Source organism: Pseudorca crassidens, chromosome 5 (assembly GCF_039906515.1).
Source record: "Pseudorca crassidens isolate mPseCra1 chromosome 5, mPseCra1.hap1, whole genome shotgun sequence".
Lineage (NCBI taxonomy): Eukaryota > Metazoa > Chordata > Mammalia > Artiodactyla > Delphinidae > Pseudorca > Pseudorca crassidens.
In genome coordinates, this window is record NC_090300.1 from 77080043 (window position 1) to 77107908 (window position 27866).

The 27866-nt window shown below is 34.6% G+C and overlaps 1 protein-coding gene across 25 annotated transcripts in view; it reads left to right on the plus strand.

Annotated features, from left to right (window-relative positions):
* Positions 1-27866, plus strand: part of DLG1 (discs large MAGUK scaffold protein 1) — a 285790-nt gene that overhangs the window by 142545 nt on the left and 115379 nt on the right. For 24 of the 25 annotated variants that reach the window (XM_067738490.1, XM_067738501.1, XM_067738494.1 and 21 more), the window contains 5 exons: positions 6009-6062; positions 18777-18827; positions 21345-21469; positions 23503-23672; positions 24836-24972. In XM_067738490.1, coding sequence (XP_067594591.1) covers positions 6009-6062; positions 18777-18827; positions 21345-21469; positions 23503-23672; positions 24836-24972 — 537 coding nt within the window. The remainder of the gene's footprint in view (positions 1-6008; positions 6063-18776; positions 18828-21344; positions 21470-23502; positions 23673-24835; positions 24973-27866) is intronic. The other variant, XM_067738497.1, reaches the window with a different exon arrangement.

Below are 27866 nucleotides of genomic sequence, written 5' to 3' on the forward strand. Positions count from 1 at the left end.
TCCTTTTAACAGTTCCATCCTCACCTGTTTCAGTTGTTGATATCACAGAATTACAACTTTATACACTGTATGTACAAAAACAACAATTTTTAAATGCATTCATCTTTTAAATTATGTAGAAAACAAATGTAGAATCTCAAAGCAAAGTTACTATGATACTAGCTTCTGGACTAGTAATTGATTTTAGTTATTTACTAATGTTGACTTCACTTCTGTACTAATAAGTAGCTTTTAGACTAATTTTTTAAATATAATTTAAAAAATATTAGTCTCTTAAATCATGTAGGTAACAAAAAGTGATGTTACAAAACGCTATTAAAATAATAAGAGTTTTTTTGTATTTATCCTTACCAAGGTCTTTATTTCTCCAAACACCTCAAGTTGCTGTCCTGTGTCCTTTCATTTCAACCTGCAGGATTCCCTTTAGCATTTCTTTCAGGGCCAGTCTATTGGTAATGATCTCCTTCAGCTTTTGTTTATCTGAGAATGTCTTAATTTCTCCCTCATATTTGAAGGATAGTTTTGCCAGATACAAGATTCTTGGTTGGCAGTGTTTTTCTGTTAGCACTTTGAATATACCAACCCACTGCTTCCTGACCTCCAGAATTCTGATGAAAAGTCTATTAATATTATTGAGAATTCCTTGTATATTGAGTCACTTTTTTATGCTGCTTTCAAAATTCTCCCTGTCATTGTCTTTTCAGGAGTTTGATTATAATGTGTCTGAGTGTGAATCTCTTTGAGTTAATCCTACCTTGAGTTTGTTGAGCTTCTTGGATGTTTATATTCGTGTCTTTCATCAAATTTAGGAATATTTTAGCCATTATTTCTTCAGATATTTTCTCTGCCTCTTGATCTCTCTCTTCTTTTTCTTGGACTCCCACAATGTGTGTGTTGGTCCACTTAATGATGTCCCACAAGTCTCTTAGACTCTGGTCACTTTTCTTCAGTCTCTCTGTTTTCAGACTTAATAATTTACGTTGTCCTATCTTCAAGTTTTCTGATTCTTCTGCGTGTTCCAGTCTGCTCTAGTGAATTTTTCATTTCAGTTATTGTACTTTTCAGCTTCAGAATTTCCTTTTGGTTTCCCTTTAGGTTTTCTATCTCTTATTTCCATTTTGTTCATACATCATTTTCTTGACTTTGTCTACCTTGTCTTTTAGTTCTTTGGATATCTTTAAGGTGGTTCTTTTAAATCCTTTGTCTAATAGGTATGCCGCCAGCTCTTTTTCAGAGACAGTTTCTTTTTTCTTCTCTCTCTCTCCTTTGAATGGACCATATGTTCCTGTTTCTTTGCATGCCTTGTGATTTTTTTGTTGTTGAAAATTGGACGTTTGAATCTTATGATTTCTCTGGAAACCTGATTCTCCCCTTTCCTAGGGTTTGCTGGGTGTTTTGTTTTTTTGATTTCTGTAGGCTATCTCTGTGCTAAAAATCAGCCTATGGTATAACTTTCAGATCTTCGCAGATTTTTTCTATGCCTGTACCTTCCCCAGGTATACGCAGTGATTTTCTAATTTCCTTCATATATGTGGTTGCTTCTGAATATTCTAATCTTCAATGTCTGGCTTTTCCCCTTTTCAGAAGGGGAAAAGAGGAAAATGAAATGGTGGGAGGAGACACTTGCCCTTTAAATCTCCTGGGAGTCACTTCAGTCAGAGAGGGAGAGATTTATATCAATTGGAGGAGGTTCAGCAACAATGGCCACTGCCTCTTTGCACCTTCATGATCAGAAACAGCAGTAAGAGCACAGATTCCCTATGTTTGGAGAACAGGGTGTTTTTTGCTGCCCACCCCCATCCCCACTCCACCCCGGTTTGTGCCAGCTGCTCTAGGAACACTTAAGAGGGGTGGGAGTTGGGTAGCTGCTACTGTGCTAAGAACTGAAATTTACTGGATTAACCACAGTTTGCCATCTAATACTTCCCCTGGGAGTTGTAAGCCTTCAATAGACTAGAATTCCAAAATAGTTACATCACACTGGCAGTTGCGTTTTTGCCAGTGCAGTTGTTATCTAGGTGGAGAGACAAAATTGTGGGACTTCTTGTGTTGCCATCTTCCCAGAATTCACCCTATTTGTTTTTACAATCACTTTAACTTACAGTGATCACTGAAGTGACAGCACTTAACTTTTAATGCAGTGTGTCTCAAATTAGAATCCAAGATGTATTCTCTGGGGTTTGGGAGTTCTGTGTTTGAAAAACATTTGTTTATAATTTAGTAGGGGAGAAAGAGACACTAAGCCAATAATACAATGAAACTTTGATACATGCTAAGAAGGAGAAATATAGTATACAGCATAAAAGCATTTTCTAAACTCCTAATTTTGGCCTGTTTTTAAATAACTGGATCTTAGAATTATTTTAACACAGAATTTTTAAGCTGTAATATTATGCTCTGAAATTGTGTAAGGATGCTGCAGTGTGTTAACAGCAGTAGACCCTATGAGGCCCTTTAATAATGAAATAAAATAGTAAAAGTTGGATGAGCAAAATTACGTTTCTTAAGTCTTGTTATTAATTTATGGGTCATATTCTTTAGGGGTTTGTTAAGTTTCTCTTTCTGGTATATCCCTGCCCCCTTACTAATCACCCCCCATTTCTAAGTGAATATAGGACTTCATTATTGTCTAAGTTGAAACATACACAATGGTATATATTATTAGTAAATAATAATGGATTAGCAATAGGTTTCTGTGGTTTACAACACATTTTTTTTTATATTACTTCACTAGGTCCTCACACAGTCCTCTTGAGTAAAGGTATATCGCTTTACAGGTGTAAAAAAATAAGTTTCAATAATACTTGTGATTTATCTGTATATTCAAAGTCGTTGAATGGTAGAGTGAGGGTAGAGAGAGATCTAGAACCATATCTTTTGATAAGTGTCACTTAAAGGTGAGGTGCAGGGAAGGGTTTTTTTTCCTTCATTTGAAATAACTTTCACATAGATTATTTGAATAATCTAACTTTCACATAGATTATGCTGTTGTTTGATTTCCTCCCTAAGCAAAGCTGATAATTCCCTGTTACCTATTCTGCTATCCCCTGTCCTAGATACAGATCCTGAGGTCTTAAACTATCCAGATTTGCTACTGTTTTTTATTTTAGTGCTCTCTACTTTAGCTATCTGAAAGTAGCAAATTCCATGGCCAAATTTTTCTCTATCTCTTGCTTCAGAAGTACCTGTTCTGGCTTTGGCGCTAGGTTATTATGTCTTTCTGAGTTGTATATCATACCCTCCAAGCCCATTGTGCTACCTCATTCCCACCACTTCCAAATTTGAGAGGAATGGAGTACTACTTTGTCAGATACCATTTCTGTATTCTGTAATATAAGCATTTAGAAAATCTCAAGTTAGTAAGGGTAAATTTTAAGGTAATGTTTTAATTCTCTACCTGCTAACACAGTCTTAAATATTTTTATCATTATTTTAGGCAGCTAAAACTTGAGGCCGTCAAGTCATGCCTCTTGAGCGTCATTTACGTAGGCTCTTATTTTAGATTATGTTTTGTGATATGTCTTTTTCAAATTGCTAGGTTGTCTTGTCTTGACATTAGTTTTGAATGAAATTCTTGCTTAATCCTCATTGTGAACATTCCCAGGTTTTGTTCAGTTTCAAGTCCTTTATTCCCACACTTTCCCTTCAGGTGTGATCATTCACTCATATTAATTCTAAGATACATCTACAAATAAACATTATGCATATATTAATTATCTAATCATATTCATTAAGTCAGAATTACAAATTATTTTTACTAGTCTGTATTATTCTTTATTCAGAACTGAACTTTAAAATTGAAATTAATTTTATGATGGGAATGCTAATATCTTAATAGCAACTCTAACCTATAATATTTTACAACTATATTAGTTATTAACCTCTTACAAACTGAGTACTTGACTCAATATAATTGTTTTGCTGTATATTATGAAAAACTTCAAAAATGCTCAGACATAAAGGGAGTAGTACAGTGAACTCCCATGTATACTCATCACCCAACTACAACAGTCCTCAGTTCATGTACTCTTATATGATCCATAGCCCTTCCTTCTCCTGATCTCTCATTGTCATTATTTTATTTTGAAGTAAATTTAACCCTTCATATAGTTTGGTTTGTATGTATTTCAATATCAGTTAGACTTTTTATATGACTAGAATGAAAAGATAAATTATCTACAGTGATGATGAGTTGGTGATCATGAACAGCTAGTGTTGTGATAATTTTTGTATAAGTTAGATTTTGGTAATAAACAACTTTTTCCACTATATTTTTGGTAATAAATGAGCAGAGAGAACCAAATGGTTTTCTTGCCATAATTTTTGAAGAATGTAACTTCTTTTATAACTTTAAATAGCCTTGTTCTTTCTTGTCCTCCTCTGTAATTTCGTAAGCAAAAAAAGGTGAAGTACCATTAATTTTTTAATGAATTAAAATATCAATTTGAGAAGTCTCAGTAGTCATTGGGAAATGAATAATTTCAAATGTTCATAAAATCTCAAATGTCTGTTAATTGACTTGCTTTGTTTAAATATCATTCTCACAAATAGTATTTTTACCTATTAGGTTTGCTTTTCACTGAATCATTCGAAAACAGACTATTATAGTCAAAGGTAGGACTACACATAAAGTAGTTAGTATCATGTTTATATTTAATAAAGTATTCCCTACTCATTTTGTTTGTTTGTTTTTTTCAGGGTACTTTTTATTGTTTCAGGTGTACAGCGAAGTGATTCAGTTATATACATTTTTTCAGATTATTTTCCATTATAGGTTATTACAAGGTATTGAATATAGTTCCCTGTGCTGTACAGTAAATCCTTGTCCCTACTCATTTTTAACTTGCTGCTTTATGTAGCTGAGACGCATACTGTACAATTGTTTAAGCATGCAGTGGTGTTGTCTTTAAGCATTTTATCGTATGATCATCCAGATCTAGTACTTCGCTGAAAATAATGTAAAACATTTGAACTCTGAATATTCATTCACCTTTTAGAAAAGCCCATACACTTGGAAGAAAACGATTATTTTGTGTATTACGTTTCTTTCATACAACCTTTTTGTGTAATTCTTTAATTAGAGTAGAAGAACTGTTAATATTTAAACACATCTCTTAAAATTTATTTGAAGGATAGTCATCTTTTTGATTCTCTGAAGATGTCATTTGACTTGGTAATTTTATACTCTTAAATATGCAGAAGAAAGATAATTTTAAGAGGAATCACATCAGTTTTCTAGTATATTCTGGTCTGTTTTTCATTTGGTATTAATTGCATTTTATTCTTTAAATTTTATTGCACCTACATAATAAACACTTTTCAACTTAAGCAGAAAGCCAAGCTTTTTTCATTCCAAACTTAATTAGACCTATGTTATTATTCTACTTTGCTTTTTTGTTTTTGTTTTTTTGTGGGTTTTTTGACCACTAGTTATTCTGTGAGTGGTCTAGAATAACACATGGAAAGCAGTAATTGCAGTTGATAACAATTGAGGGCTTTTACGTTGAGTGTGTTTCCAGTATTCTAAAAGTTTGCGATTGATTTCTTTGTATGGCTTTTTTTTTTTAATTCCAGTATTTAAACACAGTTCAGTGTGGGACAGAATTTTTTTTCTGGGTGATAAAATGATTGGAATCTTCATGGGATCCTTGAGACTAGAAAAGCAAATGATTTCTAACCAATTTGGGAAGAGTTGTTTGTTACGCTAGAGAATATTTGTGGATTTTTTGAGAAGGCTGGTGAACTTCTTTGCAAATCTTAAGAAAATTGTGTCTGTTTTAGCAGAAATAAGAACTTATTTCTCAAAAGCAAATATAACAACTGCCTATACCTAAATCTTTCCATTGGTGCTAGAAACTGGATACATAGTTTAACGTATGAAAAGTTCATATAAAATTATACTTAAAGAAATAGGAAATCTTTTATATGCTTCTAACATTTGTGAACATTATTATGTAATGTGTCAATTTTCCTGTTAAGCCTAATACATTTACAATTCTTTCTCTAAGGCAAATCCTCCTCCAGTACTGGTCAACACAGATAGCTTGGAAACATCAACTTATGTAAGTTCCATTCATTGCCATATTTAAATAATTCTGTCTTCCCTTTTGTAGGTTTTGATATACAAAACTCACAGCATTATTTTCTCTAATACATTGTACTTACAGTGTTCTGTTACTAAGCTGTAATTGTTAAAGTAAATGAAGCAGTACCATCCTTTTTTGGTTGTTCTTTTTCTATACTCTTGCAAAGCAGAAATGTTGAAATGAGAAATTTTATTTTTAAATTAAAATGAATAACTTTCGCTATCTGACCAATGGTCATTTACACAATGCCATATATTCAAAGAGTCATTTTTGAAGTCTAATTGAGTGACTAGATTTTTAGTGACCAGGTTTATAGGTGTTCACATATTAAAATAATTAGTTATAACTTTATAACTTTAAGTTGATTAGTGCTTCTCTCTAAACTTCTTTTGTTAAAAAGCCTTCTTTCTCCTAAAGATAAATAGCCAGAACAGCAGAATCTAACATTTTTCACCCCAACTAAAATATCTTCAGAGATGTTTAAGTAGAAGTTGTGCTCGCACATTTTAAAAACAGCAAATGGTGCATAATTTAATAGATTGTAAAAATCTTTTTCTCCCATTTTTTAACTATAGTTGATTTCAGTCTATACTTTAAAACATTATATTTGGCTTTATCTTCTGTTTATATGGGTATATCAAATTTGGGGGAATTTTTGAAAACTTCAAATAATAATACAAACCAAAAATACTCTTTTCAGTCAATGTCACCTTTCACATGGATAAAGAATACTTAAGCAGAATTTTGTTTGTACTTTTGTCAATATTTTCTTCTTCACATTTCTTTCTCCCTCACTTGTTCTTTTTGTTGACTTATGTTTTGCTTAAGGACAGAATCAGTGATTAATTATTTTTATTTTAAAACCCTTTCAACTGAAAGGTTAATATGTAAGAACTAACAGAGAAAATGATATCAACAAAGAAAATAAATACACATGCATTTTAGGGGAAATGTCAACAAATTAAAAGCAGGATTAGCATACAAGCAGCAAACTTAGAGTAAAAGTTGTATTAATTTTAAGTTTGTATGACATATTATTCAAAAAATACTTTTCCTGCTAAAGCAGGGTATGTTGGGAGTCTTGAAAACCATTCACTACCCACGGTGAGAAATTTGCTAGAAGGATTCACAAGACTCAGCATGTTGTACTTACGGCTAAGATTTATTACAGCTATGTGATAAGTCAGGATCTACAGTCAGATTATAAGGCTGTATGCCTAGAAGAGTCCATGTTTAGATTTCCTTCTACTTTCTTCCTCCCCAGAGGGGTCCACAGAGCACTCTTTTCACCTAGCAGTGAAAATGTAGCAACACGTATGCAGTTTTTCTGCCCAGGGAAGCCCATTATGGACACAGCACAAAGTTATTTATTGGTGATGATCACATAGGCACCTTTGTCCAGCGCATACCAAATTTCCAAGCTCCCAGAAGGAAAACAGGCGTTCAGCATAAAATGCATTGTCTTTGCAAAGTCTAGCCACAGTAAGCAACCCTTTCATTTAGGGAATGGTGGGAACACACCCAAAATCAATTTCTCAAATACCTGCTAAGAGCCTTCTAGTGATAACACCCTTGGGCGTGCTTTATTAAACCTTTTCTGTACATAAGGATATGAGATAAATTCCAATTCTTTAAGCAAGATTTTTCAGAGTGTGGTACTTTATCATACTTGAAGAACACTGTGTAAAATGTTTAATAACTATTCTTTGTAGGTTTTTAATTTAATCCTGAAATTTAAAATATATTCCAGAATGGTTTTTAAACTTGTTATTCCTTTGTTAAGTCCTGATCGTTTAATACCAGCTATGTATTGATGAATAAAAATAAGAAGACTTGCAACTATTGCTTTATAACACTTTTTTTTTCCTGATTGTTGTCACCATGCTTTCTAAAATTAAGCAATTTATATATATATATAATATATATATCCTTCTGTAAACATTCTGTGCATGTACAAGCATATATGTGTTGTTTTCAAACTTTTACCATATAAAAATCAATGCCCCACTGATAATTTTTGTATAGATATTTTTGTGTTTATATGCAATTATATAATCAGAGTATATTTATATATTGATAGATTGCTCAAAGGGTGTGTCAATTTTTAGATTTGATCATTATTGCCAAATTGTACTTCACAGAGTTATATCCATTTATACTTCAACAAAAATTACTACTGTTTTTACCCCATACTGTCACTAGCATGGTGTGTTAATAAACTTTTTGATCTTTTGTTAGCATAATGTTTAAAATGTATTAACTCATTGTTTCAACTTGAATTTATGTTATATCTCACCTTTTTCAACTTTTTCACCTTAAAAAATTTTACGTTGAGACACGTAACACAAAATCTACCTTTTTAAGGTATACTATTCAGTGGTTTTAGTCTATTCACAATGTTGTGCCGTCACCACCACTTTCAAATTCCAGAACATTTTCATCACCTTGTAAGGAAACCCTGTACCTGTTAGCAATCACTCCCCATTCTGCCCTTACCTCAGCCCCTGGCAACCACTAATCTATTTTCTGTCACTATGGCTTTGTCTTTTCTGGACTGTTCATATAAACAGAATCACACAATATGTGGCCTTTTGTATCTGGCTGCTTTCACTTAGCATAATGTTTTCAAGGTTCATCTGTGTTGTAGCATGTGTCAGAATGTCATTCCTTTTTATGGCTGAATTATTTTTCATTTTATACACACACACACACACACACACACACACACACACACACACACCACGTTTTGTTTATTCATCCTTCTCTTGATGGACTCTTGGGTTGTTTCCACCTTTTGCCTGTTGTGAATAATGCTGTGGTAAACATTGGCACACAAGTATCTGGGGATTATTGTCATTTTATCAACATTATGTCTCTCAGTCCATGAACACAGACTGTCTTTCCATTCACTTACATTTTTAATTTTGTTACCATTGTTTTATAATTTTCAGTGTACATGTCTTCCACTTCTTTTGTTAAATTTATTCCTGTGTATTTTTATTCTTTTAATGCTATTATAAATGAAATTGTTTTCTTAATTTCATTTATGGATTTTTCATTGCTAACATGGGAATATAATGGATTTGGGGGTATTGATCTTCTACCTGCAATGTTACTGAACTCATTTATGGTTTTTTCATGTAGATTCCTTTGGACTTTCTATATAAGATCATGTCATCTACAGAGATAGTTTTACTTCTTCCTTTCCAATGAAGATGCCTTTTATTTATTTTTCTTGCCTAATTGCCATGGCTAGAACCTCCCTTAAAATGTTTTATAGAAGTTGCAGAGCAAACATTCTTGTTTTGTTCCTGATCCTTGGGAGAAAGCTTTCAGTCTTTTACCATTAAGTATGATGTATTATACTCAGTTTTAAGTATTAATTGATATTAATACTTAAAAGGAGGAGAGAAAAAAGAGAATATGTACGTGTGGTTTGGAGGGATGGAGTTAGACTTAATGATTCATCTAGAGCTGCATCTTCCAAAATAGTAAGCCACTGGCCATGTGTTGGTATTTAATTTATATTGATCAAAATTCAATAATATTTAAAATATAGTTTCTCTGTCTCAGTAGTCACATTTCAAGCACTTAGTAACCATGTGTGGGTAAGTAACTCCTGTATTGGAAAAGGCAGATTATTTTACACTTCCATCATCACAGAAACTTCTTTTGGACAGTGTTGATATAGCAAAGTTAAAAACTCAAAATAACAAAGTAAAATTTTAAATAAAAGTAATTTGGGGGGATTTCCCTGCAGATAATAAAACACTGTTTAATTAAAGCAGCATAGTTCTTGTCCCAAACCATATTAGATCAGTGGAGTACAACTCATCTTTGCTATATGTTATATAATCTGATTTTTTTTCCTGGTCAGGTTTATTATACAGTAGTTGTTCTTAGTTATGACTTTATGGGACTTTTTCCCCATTAATATTAAGATTTTTTTTAATATTTAGAAATTTACCAATTCTTAAGTGTCTTTGGAATTTCTTCCTTTTACCCAAATTATTGCCATAACTTCTTTATCAATTTACTTTTCTCCAATTTCTCTCCATTTCTGTTACATACTGCCACAATTCTTTTTCTGGAAAATCTATTAAACCTACTTGATGCTCCAAAACTTTCAAGAATATTTCTCATTCATCAGGGAAGCAGTCAAGACCTTTCACAATCAGGCTCCAATCCACTTCTAGTTTCTTCTCCAGCTTTCCCCCCCACCCCTGATACACAATCCCATTTTGTTAATAGGACTAAATTCAAAACCTAGGAAGTACTAAAATGACAGTTCTCAAGAAGTATTCTAAATCTATTCTTTTCTATTTTTAAGGGGGAAAAATATTTTGTCAGTAAAATACTATGTTGTCTAAAGATTGACCTCTCTTCTCTCATTTTATACACAGCTTACCTCTCACGTTATCCTGTTAATTGAGAGTGATAAACCCATTAGCCAAGCATTTCTTTCCTGTTGGAAGCCACATTTTGTAAAGCTATTATAAAAAGAAAACCAAGCAAATCAACCATTTTGTAGTTTTGCTGGAAACCATATAGCTTTTGAAAATATTACACCAACATTATATTTTTGTACATTTACTGTTAATAAAGTGGTACTTGTAGAGTAATTGTGGTTTTGATAATGTGTTCTTGGCATTTAGAAGCCCAGTTTGAATGTGTTTAATGATGTTATTGAATTGTCTCTATACATGAAATTATCAGACAGTTTCAAGTTATTAAGCATATAGGAATAAAGTCATCTGGGGTTCATATGGCCTTCTCACTTTTCACCTTTGTTAAATTACTCTGTGCTACCGGGAATCCTCACCAGATATCAATACATCATGACTTGGCATTAAGTGAAGTGTCAAGGATGTTTACTAAGTACCTACCTTTTTTTTTTTTTTTTAATACAGCAGGTTCTTATTAGTCATCAGTTTGTATACACATCAGTGTATACATGTCAATTCCAATCTCCCAATTCATCACAACACCACCCCCACCCCCCCCACAGCTTTCCCTCCTTGGTGTCCACTCGTTTGTTCTCTACATCTGTGTCTCAGTTTCTGCCCTGAAAACTGGTTCATCTGTACCATTTTTCGAGGCTCCACATATGTGCGTTAATATACGATATTTATTTTTCTCTTTCTGACTTACTTCACTCTGTATGACAGTCTATAGATCCATCCACGTCTCAACAAATGACCCAATTTCATTCCTTTTTATGGCTGAGTAATGTTCCATTGTATATATGTGCCACATCTTCCTTATCCATTCGTCTGTTGATGGGCATTTAGGTTGCTTCCATGACCTGGCTGTTGTAAAGAGTGCTGCAGTGAACATTGGGCTGCGTGTGTCTTTTTAAATTGTGGTTTTCTCTGGGTATATGCCCAGTAGTGGGATTGCTGGATCATATGATAATTCTATTTTTAGTTTTTTAAGGAACTTCCATACTGTTCTCCATGGTGGCTGTATCAGCTTACATTCCCACCAAGAGTGCAAGAGGGTTCCCTTTTCTCCACACCTTTTCCAGCATTTGTTGCTTGTAGATTTTCTGATGAAGCCCTCTAACTGGTGTGAGCTGATACCTCATTGTAGTTTCGATTTGCATTTGTCTAATAATTAGTGATGTTGAGCAGCTTTTCATGTGCTTCTTGGCCATCTGTATGTCTTCTTTGGAGAAATGTCTATTTAGGTCTTCTGCCCATTTTTGGATTGGGTTGTTTGTTTTTTAATATCGAGCTGCATGAGCTGTTTATATATTTTGGAGATTAATCCTTTCTCCATTGATTCATTTGCAAATATTTTTTCCCATTCTGAGGGTTGTCTTTTCATCTTGTTTATGGTTTCCTTTGCCGTGCAAAACTTTTAAGTTTCATTAGGTCCCATTTCTTTATTTTTGTTTTTATTTCTATTACTCTAGGAGGTGGATCAAAAAATTCTTGCTGTGATTTATGTCAGAGAGTGTTCTTCCTATGTTTTCCTCTAAGACTTTTATAGTGTCTGGTCTTACCTTTAGGTCTCTTATCCATTTTGAGTTTATTTTTGTGAATGGTGTTAGAGAGTGTTCTAATTTCATTCTTTTACATGTAGCTGTCCAGTTTTCCCAGCACCACTTATTGAAGAGACTGTCTTTTCTCCATTGTATATCCTTGCCCCGTCATAGATTAGTTGACCATAGGTGCGTGGGTTTACCTCTGGACTTTCTATCATGTTCCATTGATCTGTGTTTCTGTTTTTGTGCCAGTACCATATTGTCTTGATTACTGTAGCTTTGTAGTATAGTCTGAAGTCAGGGAGTCTGATTCCTGCAGCTACGTTTTTTTCCCTCAAGATTCCTTTGGCTATTCAGGGTCTTTTGTGTCTCCATACACATTTTAAGATTTTTTTGTTCTAGTTCCATTAAAATTGCCATTGGTAATTTGATAGGGATTGCATTGAATCTGTAGATTGCTTTGGGTAGTGTAGTCATTTTCACAGTATTGATTCTTCCAATCCAAGAACCTGCTATATCTCTCCATCTGTTGGTGTCATCTTTAATTTCTTTCATCAGTGTCTTATAGTTTTCTGCATACAGGTCTTTTGTCTCCCTACGAAGGTTTATTCCTAGGTATTTTATTCTTTTTGTTGCAATGGTAAATGGGAGTGTTTCCTTAATTTCTCTTTTGGATATTTCATCATTAGTGTATAGGAATGCAAGAGATTTCTGTGCATTAATTTTGTATCCTGCAACTTCACCAAAGTCATTGATTAGCTCTAGTAGTTTTCTGGTGGCATCTTTAGGATTCTCTATGTATAGTATCATGTCATCTGCAAACAGTGACAGTTTTACTTCTTTTCCAATTTATATTCCTTTTATTTCTTTTTCTTCTCTGATTGCTGTGGCTAGGACTTCCAAAACTATGTTGAGTAATAGCGGTGAGAGTGGACATCCTTGTGTTGTTCCTGATCTTAGAGGAAATGCTTTCAGTTTTTCACCATTGAGAATGATGTTTGCTGTGGGTTTGTCATATGTGGTCTTTATTATGTTCAGGTAGGTTCCCTCTATGCCCACTTTCTGGAGAGTTTTCATCATAAATGGGTGTTGAATTTTGTCAAAAGCTTTCTCTGCATCTATTGAGATGATCATATGGTTTTTCTTCTTCAATTTGTTAATATGGTGTATCAGATCGATTGATTTACGTATACTGAGGAATCCTTGCATCCCTGGGATAAATCCCACCTGATCATGGTCTATGATCCTCTTAATGTGTCATTGGATTCTGTTTGCTAGTATTTTGTTGAGGATTTTTGCATCTATATTCATGAGTGATATTGGTCTGTAATTTTCCTTTTTTGTAGTATCTTTGTCTGGTTTGGTATCAGGGTGATGGTGGCCTCACAGAATGAGTTTGGGAGTGTTCCTTCCTCCATTTTTTTGGAAGAGTTTGAGAAGGATGGGTGTTAGCTCTTCTGTAAATGTTTGATAGAATTCACCTGTGAAGCCATCCGGTCCTGGACTTTTGTTTGTTGGAAGATTTTTAATCACAGTTTCAATTTCATTACTTGTGATTGGTCTGTTCATATTTTCTGTTTCTTCCTGGTTCAGTCTTGGAAGGTTATATCTTTCTAAGAATTTGTCCATTTCTTCCAGGTTGTCCATTTTGTTGGCATAGAGTTGCTTGTAGTAGTCTCTTAGGATGCTTTGTATTTCTGTGGTGTCTGTGGTAACTTCTTTTTCAATTCTAATTTTATTGATATGAGTCCTCTCCCTCTTTTTCTTGATGAGTCTGGCTAATGGTTTATCAATTTAGTTTATCTTCTCAAAGAACCAGCTTTTAGTTTTATTGATCTTTGCTATTGTCTTCTTTGTTTCTATTTCATTTACTTCTGCTCTGATCTTTATGATTTCTTTCCTTCTGCTAACTTTGGGTTTTGTTTGTTCTTTCTCTAGTTCCTTTAGGTGTAAGGTTAGATTATTTGAGATTTTTCTTGTTTCTTGAGGTAGGCTTGTATAGCTATAAACTTACCTCTTAGAACTGCTTTTGCTGTATCCCATAGGTTTTGGATCGTCATGTTTTCATTGTCATTGTCTCTAGGTATTTTTTGATTTCCTCTTTGATTTCTTCAGTGATCTCTTGGTTATTTAGTAATGTAGTTTTTAGCCTCCATGTGTTTTTGTTTTTTTACATTTTTTTCCCCTGTAATTCATTTCTAATCTCATAGCGTTGTCATCAGAAAAGATGCTTGATATGATTTCAATTTTCTTAAATTTACTGAGGCTTGATTTGTGACCCAAGAGGTGATCTATCCTGGAGAATGTTCCGTGCGCACTTGAGAAGAAAGTGTAATCTGCTGTTTTTGGATGCAGTGTCCTATAAATATCAATTAAATCTATCTGATTTATTGTGTCATTTAAAGCTTCTCTTTCCTTATTTATTTTGATTTTGGATGATCTGTCCATTGGTGTAAGTGAGGTGTTAAAGTCCCCCACTATTATTGTGTACTGTTGATTTCCTCTTTTACAGCTGTTAGCAGTTGCCTTATGTATTGAGGTGCTCCTATGTTGGGTGCATATATATTTATAATTGTTATATCTTCTTCTTGGATTGATCACTTGATCGTTATGTAGTGTCCTTCCTTGTCTCTTGTAACACTCTTTATTTTAAAGTCTATTTTATCTGATTTGAGTATTGCTACTCCAGCTTTCTTTTGATTTCCATTTGCATGGAATATCTTTTTCCATGCCCTCACGTTCAGTCTGTATGTGTTCCTAGGTCTGAAGTGGGTATTTTGTACACAGCATATATATGGGTCTTGTTTTTGTATCCATTCAGCAAGCCTGTGTCTTTTGGTTGGAGCAATTTATCCATTCACATTTAAGGTAGTTATCAATATGCATGTTCCTGTGACCATTTTCTTAATTGTTTTGGGTTTGTTTTTGTAGGTCCTTTTCTTCTCTTGTGTTAGACTTAGAGAAGTTCCTTTAGCATTTGTTGTAGAGCTGGTTTGGTGGTGCTGAATTCTCTTAGCTTTTGCTTGTATGTTAAGCTTTTGATTTCTCCATTGAATCTGAATGAGGTTCTTGCCAGGTAGAGTAATCTTGGTTGTAGGTTCTTCCCTTTCATCACTTTAAGTATATCATGCCACTCCCTTCTGGCTTGTAGAGTTTCTGCTGAGAAATCAGCTGTTAACCTTATGGGAGTTCCCTTGTATGTTATTTGTCATTTTTCCCTTGCTGCTTTCAATAATTTTTCTTTGTCTTTAATTTTTGTCAGTTTGATTACTGTGTGTCTTGGCGTGTTTCTCCTTGGGTTTATCCTGTATGGGACTCGCTGTGCTTCCTGGACTTGGGTGGCTATTTCCTTTCCCATGTTAGGGAAGTTTTCGACTATAATCTCTTCAAATATTTTCTCGGTTCCTTTCTCTCTCTCTTCTCCTTCTGGGACCCCTGTAATGCGAATGTTGTTGCGTTTAATGTTGTCCCAGAGGTCTCTTAGGCTGTCTTCATTTCTTTTTATCCTTTTTTCTTTGTTCTGCCGCAGTGAATTCCACCATTCTGTCTTCCAGTTCACTTATCCATTCTTCTGCCTCACTTATTCTGCTACTGATTCCTTCTAGTGTAGTTTTCGTTTCAGTTACTGTATTGTTCATCTCTGTTTGTTCTTTAATTCTTCTAGGTCTTTGTTAAACATTTCTTGCATCTTCTCGATCTTTGCCTCCATTGTTTTTCCGAGGTCCTGGATCATCTTCACTGTCATTATTATGAATTCTTTTTCTGGAAGGTTTCCTATCTCCACTTCATTTAGTTGTTTTTCTGGGGTTTTATCTTGTTCCTTCATCTGGTACATAGCCCTCTGCCTTTTCATCTTGTCTGTCTTTCTGTGAATATGGTTTCTGTTCCACAGGCTGCAGGATCATAGTTCTTCTTGCTTCTGCTGTCTGTCCTCTGGTGGATGAGGCTATCTGAGAGGCTTGTGCAGGTTTCCTGATGGGAGGGACTGGTGGTGGGTCGAGCTTGGAGTACCTACCTTTTGAGAAGGCTTAATGGTGAAAATCTCAAATACCTTAAATCAGAAGTCCATAAGCTCACAGCACAAAAATTTATACTATATTACATATTAACACCAAAAGGACTGTATAAGTATACTGACTTGGAAATGTTTTGTAGAATAAAATTTCAGGCTATTTAGGAAATGAACAAATGGACAAAAATAGAGCCCAATGTAGCAGTTTGGGGATTTGGCCAAAGCCATATGCCAAGGAAAATTTATTAACTTTAATGGGTGTTTCTAAAAATAGAAAAAGTAATAAGCATAAATGAATTGCGCATTCAACTCAAGAAGCTTTAAAAAGGGCCTAAGGAAAGAGTAAAGAATTGATAAAAAATAAAAGCAGAATGTAATAGCATAGAATGTAATAAATCAGTGATGTTAAAAGTACTTCTTTGATAAAGACTGATAGACCTTTAGCAAGTCTGAGCATGAAAAAATATAGATGATACAAATAACCTTTAGAATAAGAAGAGTGGTATAGCTGCAGATACAGATTTTATTTTTACTCATAAAAAAGAACTTCCAGGGCTTCCCTGGTGCTGCAGTGGTTGAGGGTCCACCTGCTGATGCGGGGGATGCAGATTTGTGCTCCGGTCCAGGAGGATCCCACATGCCGCGGAGTGGCTGGGCCCGTGGGCCATGGCCACTGGGCCTGCGTGTCCGGAGACTGTGCTCCGCAACGGGAGAGGCCACAACAGTGAGAGGCCCATGTATGCAAAAAAAAAAAAAAAAAAAAAAGAACTTCCAGTCAAGTTGGCAGGATATGCATATGTATAACCCTCCTCCTGCACTCCATAGGCATATAAATCATAGATTTATATATATATACATACATATATATTGTGTGTATGTATATATGTTTGTATATATATGTATGTGTATATGTGTGTGTATACACACATATGTATAACATAATTTCAAAAACAAGAAGAAAATATCTTCAGTTGAAAAAGAAGATGAAACAAAGTAGCATTTGGGTTTGTATCCATTAGAACCATAAGAATTAAGAACCCAAAAAAGTAGTAGAGATGAGTTTCAAAAATCCTCAGGAAAAAAACCCCTAGCTCCTGCATTGGACCTGAATTAGGGGTTGCTTCTTATAGTATGGTGAAGAAAACAGACTACCTTACATGGATTTCATTATTCTGTTGTTTCATTATTTTATTGCTGTATAACAAACCACCCTGAAACTTTGTGGCTTTAAAAATAATTCATTATTTCTCATGATTTTCTGGGTTAACTGGATAGTTCTGTTTTACACGGTCTTGGCTGGGGCACTGGAAAAGACTGGAAGATCCAAAATAGCCTCATTGACCGTGGCTGGCAGTTAGTGCTAGTTGCCGGTTAGAGGTGCAGCTGGGGCTTTTGGCCAGGGGTCTTGATGCGCCTTCATTTCAATCTCTTCATAGGATCTTTGAGCTTCCTCACATTATAGCTTCTGGATTCTAAGAATGTGCATTCTAAGACAAAGGCAAACACTACAAGGCATCACATGACCTAGATTCAAAAACCACAAAGCATTTGTGCCACATTCTTTTTAACAGAGGTCATCTAGAGCCTGCCTAGATCCAAGGGAAGGGGAAGTAGATAACATCTCTTGATGGTAGGATGGTTCAATCATATTGCAGAAGAGCACTTGGGATGGAAGGATGGGATGCATCTAGAGATGAAGTTTATCACAGTCCCTGTTTGACTTATTAGTTTGGGTATTTTGCCCAGCTTCATGTCACCAGAAATGTTAAAGCAATGATTTGAATCCCAGTTAATGTGATTCCAAGCACTATTCAGCCTTCACCAGTGGCCTTTGCTATGGGAATTACTTCTTCCAGGAGGAGACATGGAATAAATTAGAAGGAATGAGAGAAAGTGCTTGGTCTATATGGTGTAAGCAAGATTGTGAATGGTGAATCAAAGTTGGACATGAAATATGTAACTGAAATTTGACAGAGGAAGCAATAAAGTAACAGATGTGGAGGGAGGAAATTGCAGGATATGTAAAGGAAGGAGCAAGTCATTCAAGTGTGATGGTATATAAGGCTCATGAACAGGTGAGAAACATGTTAGAATGAAGTTGAGTGATAGATTGGGGTCAGTTCATACAGAGCCTTGTATGAGAGTTTTTGAGAATTTTGGAGCAAGTATGTTATACATGGGCTCCATAAAGATCCATCTGTGTAACTAAAACACATTAGAATGATTTGAGCAATGGAGAACAGTAATCTAAGAGATTGGGTAGATTACACTTGCAGTAGTCCAGATGAGTTAACAAAGCAAGGTACCTTTTGAAGCAAGGTAATAGCAATGAAAATGAAGGGGTGATGGTTTTAGGAAGAAATGAAATATTTAAGTCAGTAAGAATTGGCAGCTGATTAGATGTGTGGATCAAGGCAGAGAAGAGAGTCAAGAGTTCAGTAAGTATTAAAAGCTGAATGTACGCTTTCTGTATGTGAAAGTCACAATATCATGAGTGTCAACTCATTAATACATTTGTATTCTTCCATTCTTTGAAAATCTTCCCTAAAACTATTAAAATCAAGCTATATTATTTGATTACTATCACATTTAACAGGTTTTTATTAAGAAATCATGCAAAAATTATGTCTTGCCATTTTAAATTTCACACCCTAAATTTCTGTGCTACTTCTTTTTTTTCCCCCATTAGGTTAATGGCACTGATGCAGATTATGAATATGAAGAAATCACACTTGAAAGGGTAAAAACTATTAATTATCTTAAGTTTTTATGCATAAACCTGTTGCTTTAAATAACTCTTTAAATATACTGCTGTTTCATATAGGATCCAAGGAAGATCACATTTCAGAACCATATAATATTAGTTTCTTTAATGAGTCCACGTATAAAATTAGCCGTGGCATTTCAGAACATGTTGCTTTTCTTTAATAACCTTTTTTTTTAAATAAACTTTTTATTTAACATAGTTTTAGATTTACAGAAAAGTAGTACAGAGAGTTTCCATTTACCCTGGACTCAGTTTCACCTATTATTAACATCTTTTCATTAGTAGAATACATTTTTTTCAACTAATGAACCAATAGTGATATATTATTATTAACTAAAGTCTACTTTATTTGGATTTCCTTACTTTTTATGTTTTTCTCTTCCAGGATCACAACTGGAATACCACATTACATTTAGTTATGATGTCTCCTTGTGCTCCTCTAGACTGACAGTTTCTCAGATTTTTCTCAGTTTTTAATTTTATTATTTATCTTTCATATAGTAAAATATTTATTTTAAATAAGTATTTAATATCCTAGTAATATGGTCATTGTATCAGTTTTGTTTCCCAGCAAGATAAAAACCATAGATTTAATGGAAAAGACCTTATTGAAAACTTCTTATGCATTCCCCCAGTCAGAAAATAATTTAAGGATACAATTCAGATGTGTAAACTTTCTTGATGTATTTTCCCCTTAAGAATATCTGCATTTAATTGATACTGTATTTTAGCAGAGCCACCTTGTCTGACCAGCATTTTTGAGAAATGAAGTGCTCTGCATAAGTGAATTTTCTAAGTAACTGAATGTCTGTATATTTAAAATCCTAGGTAATTAGATTTGTTTATGTTTGAAGCCAGAATAAACTGAATAAAAATAGACTTCAGAGGGATAATAGATTTTTATTGCCTGTTTACCTGAATTTGGGCCCACCTGTTCAAGTGACATGGATGACTGAGTCTTACAAGTAAATAGAGTATTAATGTATTGTACACATTTTAATGTGGCATTTTGTTGGTTTTTTCCCAGCTTTATTGAGATTTCTTGACATATAGTCCTAACTCTTTATCTTATTCATCTTTTCCCAGTACCTTTTAAATTCCTCTATTTAGTCAGAACTGTACATTGTATTTTTCATTGATTAAAGAGCTTATGTACCAGGAATTGGGGAGATGTTGTTAAAGTATAAAAACTTGCAACTAGAAGATGAATAAGTTCCAGAGATCTAATGCACAGGTAGTGAATATAATCAACAATACTGTATTATAATCTTCAGAATTGCTAAGAGACTAGATCTTAAATGTTCTCACCACAAAAAATAAATGGCAGTTATGTGACCTCATACAGGTGTTAGCTAAATAAAGCTAAGGTGGTAATCATATTGTACTATATAAATGTATCAAATCAATATGTTGTATACCTTAAACTTACACAAAGTTATTTGTAATTATATCTCAATTCTTTAAAAAACAAGTAAAAACGAGAACTCGAATACCTGAGTAACTTGGTAGCCCCATACAACCTATTGATACTATTATTGATACTCTAGTAACTCTTGAAGAGTTTAGACTGAAAAAATTTTTTTATTAAAATAGAATTTTAGGACATGTCATAGTCTAGTGAAATTCTAAGCTATTTAATACAAACAGTTTAGTAATAGATCCAGATATACCCACTTATTTGAGCTGCCTGAAAACCAAAGTTAGAACATTCTTGCAAAAATAAACGTTTAATACCTTTGCTTAGATCAGTTTTGCTTTTTGTAGCAGAACCCTTTCTTCAAAGAAAATATTATTCAGAAATCTAGTACATAAATAAAATAAGCAAGAAGTGTAATGCTACTTTGGCAAAATTGACTGCTGTCAAGAAAGTACACCAATGTTAAGTTCTCCAGTTGGACTTCAGTATTCAAAACTGCCTTTTGCTGGTCAGGTGTCTTGGTTAAACACATCAAGGATGATGGCTGTGTTACTTAGCTCATACAATTTGGTCATTTTAAAATAAGCTGATGGCAAAGTTAGCAGAAGAAAAGCACCACCCAGTACCCCTTTTTTAAAAATTTAGGATGAAATAATATATTGGTATTACCTACTCGGAAATAACAGCAACAGAAGGATCACTTCATTGTTTTTCTCTTGGGAGCAATTTGCCTTACCAAACATGAGCAAGATGCAGTCTAAAAGAAAGAGACCTAATAGTGACACCTCTCCAAGGACAAACTGCACATAATTTTGAAGAAGGAATCGTAGACCAGAGTCCAGAAGTACTCAGTACATCATCAGCCTCACATATTCAGCAGTAATACCTCTGAATTTATAGAGAAAAAAGAGCTTTCCTTATATTTCTTAATTTAAAATCATCATATTTCCTATACGTATGCCTTTATGTGTGTGTTCCTTATGTTAGTACAGTTTCTAGGTCCTATAATGACGGGAACCTATCAATAAAGATAATTATTATTCAGTGTCAATTTTTTTCCCCTCTATCCCCAGGGAAATTCAGGGCTTGGTTTCAGCATTGCAGGAGGTACAGACAACCCACACATTGGAGATGACTCAAGTATTTTCATTACCAAAATAATTGCAGGGGGAGCAGCTGCCCAAGATGGAAGATTGCGGTATGTTTTGCACTTTATGTTGTGATACCAAATCCTCTTTGTATCTTTTTCTTGAGGCAACTGTACAATGAATAAATACAAATGAACACTATCATAATAACTAACATAAGGTAGATGCTCAGATATCAAATGAATGAATGACATAATTGTGCTTTAAGCATTTTCCCTCTTTTCAATTAGGAATTCAGTTTTATCTTAGAAGTTAAGCATTTTGAATAATAAATTTGACTGTTTAAATATTTCTGAGCAAATTTATAGAAATCATAGATTTCCCATTGTATGTTCAAATACATTCACAAAATGTGTTATTTTCTGAGTGGGAAACGTGTATACGCTTATTTAAGGTACAGGGAATCATATATATCTGAGTTGGTATCCCAGACCACAAAGAGTAGTAAAGATTATGCAGACTTTAAATAAATTAATCTATTTTCTAAATTGAATAAATGTAAGTAATATTGGTCTTTTGTTTAAATGTAAGGTTCCATTTCAGAAAATATCTTTAGCATACTTTGTTGTTTCCTTAGACCATAGATTGTGGCACTTTTCTTGTTGCCTTATTTGTTGCTTTTTATACATGGTGATGTGATGGTTTTCTAAAGTTTTAGGACTAAGGATTATATATGGTCTGTTAAAAACAGTATCTTATTTTAAGGCTGTTCATGCCTTATACAGCTTTTCAGTTTCTAAACTTCTCACTGGATATGATAAGTGGTATATTAATGAAATTAAATATGAAATCAATAATTTGACTTTCATGTAAATGTAAATATTTACTTCCTGCTTCCTGCTATTGGCCTTTTATTTGTGCTTCATGTGTGAAAATTAGTATGTTCCATTTGTTTCACTGGAGAACATACCTATAGTACTAACTCTGAGGTGTCACTGTCTTTGGATATAGAATTTATTTTCTCTAAAAAAGTTAATTAGATATAGAAGTTTATCATGATCACTTTAAATGTTTTAATTGTTTTGTTCCCCATCCCTGCCCAATTTGAGATGACCATCTTTTAATTTGTTTTCTTATTTTTTTTCTACATGAATACCATGCAGTTGAAACTGAGATTAGTTTATTTTTTGGTAAATCAATGAATTAATCTCAATTTTGCTGCTGTGACCTTAAGCTAGTTATTCAGTCTGAGCCTCAGATTTTTTATGTTTGAATCACTGTTCTGTTAGTCATTATCAGGGTGGCCTTGGGAAAGTTATTTAAACTTTGTACCTCAGTTTTTCTATCTATAAAATGGGGATATAAATATGTATCTACCTTACAGATTGTTGTAAGGGTTAAAACACTAAAAGAAGTTCCTAGCATGTGGTTAGTGCTAAATAAATATTTGCTGTTTTTCTAAAATATCTTAATTTCTATACGTAATCATACAAATTACAGCTGTCAGGACTTCCCTGGTGGCACAGTGTTTAGGAATCTGCCTGCCAAAGCAGGGGATACGGGTTCGCTTCCTGGTCTGGGAAGATCCCACATGCTGCAGAGCAGCTAAGCCCATGTGCCACAACTACTGAGGCTGCGCTCTAGAGCCCGCGAGCCACAACTGCTAAGCCCATGCACAGCCACTACTAAAGCCTACGCCCTCTAAGGCCCGTGTTCCACAACTACTGAGCCCATGTGCTGCAACTACTGAAGCCCACGTGCCTAGAACCTGTGCTCCCCAACAAGAGACCGCCACTGCAATGAGCAGCCCATGCACCGCAACAAAGAGTAGCCCCCATTCGTCGCAACTAGAGAAAGCCCACGTGCAGCAACGAAGACCCAGACACAGCCCCCCCCCAAAAAAAATATAGCTGTCGTTATTATTTAATATTTTTGTATAATGATCTGTTATTTGCACTGTTTCCTTTGCTGGCCCTTGGGAAATGTTTGTATTTATATGAGTTTTTGATACATTGGAATTTAACATGCAGTTTCTTATAAATAATTCTAGTAAATAATTCTCTTGTCAAGAAAAGAAAATTGGCAAAGAGAAAAATTGATATTAAAATTTTAATATTTAATTTTTAATGTTTTTTTTCCTCAGGGTCAATGACTGTATATTGCGAGTAAATGAAGTAGACGTTCGTGATGTGACACATAGCAAAGCAGTTGAAGCATTGAAAGAAGCGGGATCCATTGTACGCCTGTACGTAAAAAGAAGGAAACCAGTATCAGAAAAAATAATGGAAATAAAGCTCATTAAAGGTCCTAAAGGTATGAAATAAATCAAACAAAGACAAATTATTAAGTAAGAAATCTCTAAGTGAAATGTAACTATGAAGTTATTTATGACACACATTCTAAGATTAACAATGCTGGTAATCTACAAAACTTAGTGAATTTTTAGAATTTCTGTGTTATTTCTACTGATTTTTGTCTTAAGTAGAATACTATGCAAACATTTTGCAGTCATGTGTAGTGTTGATATTAACTTGTAATCGTTAATCTACTAAGTGCATAAAATGCAGGTACACAGGCTAAAAGAAAAAAATATTTATGAACATGTCATCAGGAGTTACATCTGCAATGAAGACTGTTAGGATGTGATCTGAATTTTGAAAACATGGATGGGATTGAGGATAAATGGAAATATTGATTCTAATTTGTGGCTTCATGGAAAAATGCATAGAGAGCTACAGGTTTGGCATCAAAGCTATGGGATTTATGAATTATTGAAGCTCCTTACTTAAAATTAATTCATAGAATATTGAAAAGAGAAGCAGCATCTGCATTTCTGAAGCTGTTGGTTCTGCCCACCACTAATTTTTTTTTCTCAGTTTTAATCTTGTGGAAGTGTTAAAAGTGTTAGTAAGAAGTGCAATTATGATGGAAACAAAAGTGAAGCAATTTTACACCATCTCTTTGAACTAATAAACAAATGCATTTTACAAAGACACTTTAAGAAGTAACCTGGTTGGGGGTGGGGGGGTCTTGCCTGGTGGTCCAGCAGCTAAAGACTCCACGCTCCCAATGCAGGGGGCCGGGTTCGATCCCTGGTCAGGGAACTAGATCCCATATGCCACAACTAAAGGAGCCTGCATGCCGCAGCTAAAAGATCCCGCACGGCCCAACAGAGATCCTGTGTGTCACAACTAAGACCTGGCACAGCCAATTAAATAAATAAATAAATAAATAAATAATTTTTTTTTTTTTTTTAAGTAACCTGGGGGTAAAAAGGTTCTCATTTGTAACTATAGGAGCACCTATATATGTAATTGCCCCTGATTACAAAATACTTAGGATTTTTAAAATAGGTAAATAGATAATTTTCTGTTTTAAAAAACATTAGTTTGGTGAAATTATCACCTAGTTTTCAGTCATTTGGACTTAAGTTTACATATATTGGTGAAATTCTAAAACTAGTGTTTTCCATACAGGTCTTGGGTTCAGCATTGCAGGAGGTGTTGGAAATCAACATATTCCTGGGGATAATAGCATCTATGTAACCAAAATAATTGAAGGAGGTGCAGCACATAAAGATGGTAAACTTCAGATTGGAGATAAACTTTTAGCAGTGAGTATAAGAAATCCATTGTTTTAAAAATCACTTTGATGTCTTTTTTTTTCTGACAGACTGAATTTCTACGTGCCAAAAATGTTTAAATGATATTTCCATGAGTGAATACTAGTCTTGCTTTAGTCAAAACCTGAAAAATGATTCTTTATTTGCCACTACCATTTCCTCTACTAGCTCCCCTCTCTTTTTCTTTCATTCTGTTTAGGGGCTTGGATGCACAGAATTGTTTAGTCATAATCCTTAGGTTCATAACATCATCATCCTTTGTTCATGTGTGACCTTGTTTTTCCCTTTCTTACTTTAATTAATTAATCAATTATTTTATTTATAATATAGTAAAAACTGCTAGTCATTACCCAACCCAAGAACTAGAATATCAACAACTTGTGTTCCTCATTCCTTTGTTTTTTAAAGATTGCTTTATCACATACATATTCCTAAATGTTTTGTTTAGTAGTGTGTGTTTTGAAAATTTTTAAAGGCTATTGTGCTGTATATAGTCTTTTTTAATACTTTTCTCACTCAATATTGTTTTACTGAGACTTATCCATATTGTTGCCTAGAGCTGAGATTTATTCATTTACCCTCTTCATAATATTCTATTCTGGGACTGTAGACTGTATCACAATTTATTTATCCAATCTTCATCAATAACTGTCTTAGTTCATGTTCCCTAGAAAAACAAAACCTGAAGAAAAGCTACTCTGCTAAGGTATTATTGGGAGGTATAACTTCAGAGAAGCTAGAGTGAGTGAAAATGAAAAGTGAGGCAGAGAATGAGGGAAAGCCAATACAATGTATTATGTTTCTGAACTGGCTATAAAATCATAAGAAAATGTAGCTGATTGCTTGTTATGTAGGACAGTCTCCCAGGCAGGCAATGTGGAACTGCTAAACCTTAGATCCAGCCATCCAGGGAAAAGAAAGGATTTTATCTACTGACGCCTTTTAGTCTCTTGTCTCTTGTTAGTTAGAGTCTAACCCCATGGGGGTTAACTGTCCTAGATTTCTCGACTGTGTTACCCAGCCCCTCTGGACAAATGCTAAGGAAGCCAGTTCCCACACTCTGGCACAGCACTTCCCCTGAACCCAGAAGTCGTGAGAAGAGCTAGAGCCTCGTGGTCTAGACAGGTCAGATGTGGTCTTCTAATATGTTACAGCTCTCACTATGTGGAACACGTCAGCCAAACCCAAGCCCAGCCTTTACTCCAGAAGAGGTTGAAAGAGCTCATAATGTTAGGGGACAATATGAGAGTAGCAGTAGCTAGGACTCTCCCCTAACCAAGCAACCAAAGCCTAGTGGACACGTAGGCTCAAGTGAATCTGAAAAGGCATACAAACAAAGTCTGGTATAGTGGTGATTTGGTCTATCTCCTATTTATTTATTTGCCCTTTTTTAATAGTTATGCTAGGAAGAGCAACTAATTATTTTTGAGTTAATGACAGGGAGGAGGAAGGAACTGTCCTTCAACTGCTTCTCTCTAACTTATCCTCTCACAGCTATGACTTGCCACTCTTTCCCCCAAGCTACAACCAACACTCCCTCATCATTGCATACACCCCCCACCAACACACACCAGTTCCAAACAACCTTCTTTCTCCACTACGTTTCTCACTTTTATTTTTAATTTCTTACATACTGTGTCTTCTTTATCCTTCTTCCAAAATCAATTTTAGGGGTAGGGAGCCAGAAATTCATGCTGATTTACCGTTTAGGGAGGCTTTTGTTGCCATAATTCCACTGAAATTATTCAATTCTTAATTTTCACCTTAATTGATGTATCAGGCATTTGACATACCTTCTTCCTTCTTAAAACACTCTTTCCAGTTCGCCTGATAGTCACCCTCTATCTTGCTATTCCTCTTAGCTCACCAGCCATTCCTTCTCATTCTCCTTTTCGGTGCATCTTCTCCCTAACTTCTAAACATTGAAGTGATCCAGGACTCAATACTTGAACATATTCTCTTCTCTCTTTGATAGGTGGTCAAATAACTTACTGGGTCTTACTGTACATGATAGTAATAAGTATTGTTTTCTGAACTTCAGTCTCCTTCTCTATGTCTCAAGAGTCATCTCAAATATAATATACAGTTGGCTCTTTGTATCCGTGGGTTCCACGTCTGTGGATTCAACCAACTGAAGATCGAAAATATTTGGTGGAAAAAAATTCCAGAAAGTTCCCAAAAGGCAAAACTTGAATTTACATGACATTTATTTTATATTAGGTATTATAAGTGATCTAAAGATGATTTAAAGTATAAGGTGAGGGTGTGCGTAGCTTATATGCAAATACTACGCCATTTTACTTAAGGAACATGAGAATCTGCAAATTTTTTTATCCTCGAGGAGGGTGATGGGGGGTAGTGGGGTTATAGAATCATTCCCCCACAGATACCGAAGTACAACTGTATCTAAAAATGAACTTTCAAATCACGGCAACCCACCCCACCTTGCCCCCCAAAATTCTGCTCTTTGCATAATTTTCACATCTCTTTAAACGGGAACTTTATCCTTCTAATTTCCCCAAGTCTAAAACTTCAGGATCATTCTCTTTCTTTCCCACTCCACATTGAATCACCTCAGCAAATCTTGTCAGCTCTTTTATCAGTTATCTAATGCTGCATAAGAAAAAACAAAAATTAGTGGCTAAAATGACAACAATTATTTATTTGCTTACACTTCTGCAATTTGGATATGTTTGGCCAGGGTAGCCTGTCTTTATTCCATATAATGTCTACTGGGGTGGCTCAACTAGGGCCAGGGGTCCACCTCCAAGTTGGCTCACATACAGTGGACCGGTTGGTTTTGGCTGTCATCTAGGAACTCAACTGGGGCTGTTAGCCAGGTATTCAGTTCTCCAGTGGGCTGTCCACATGGCTAACTTGAGCTT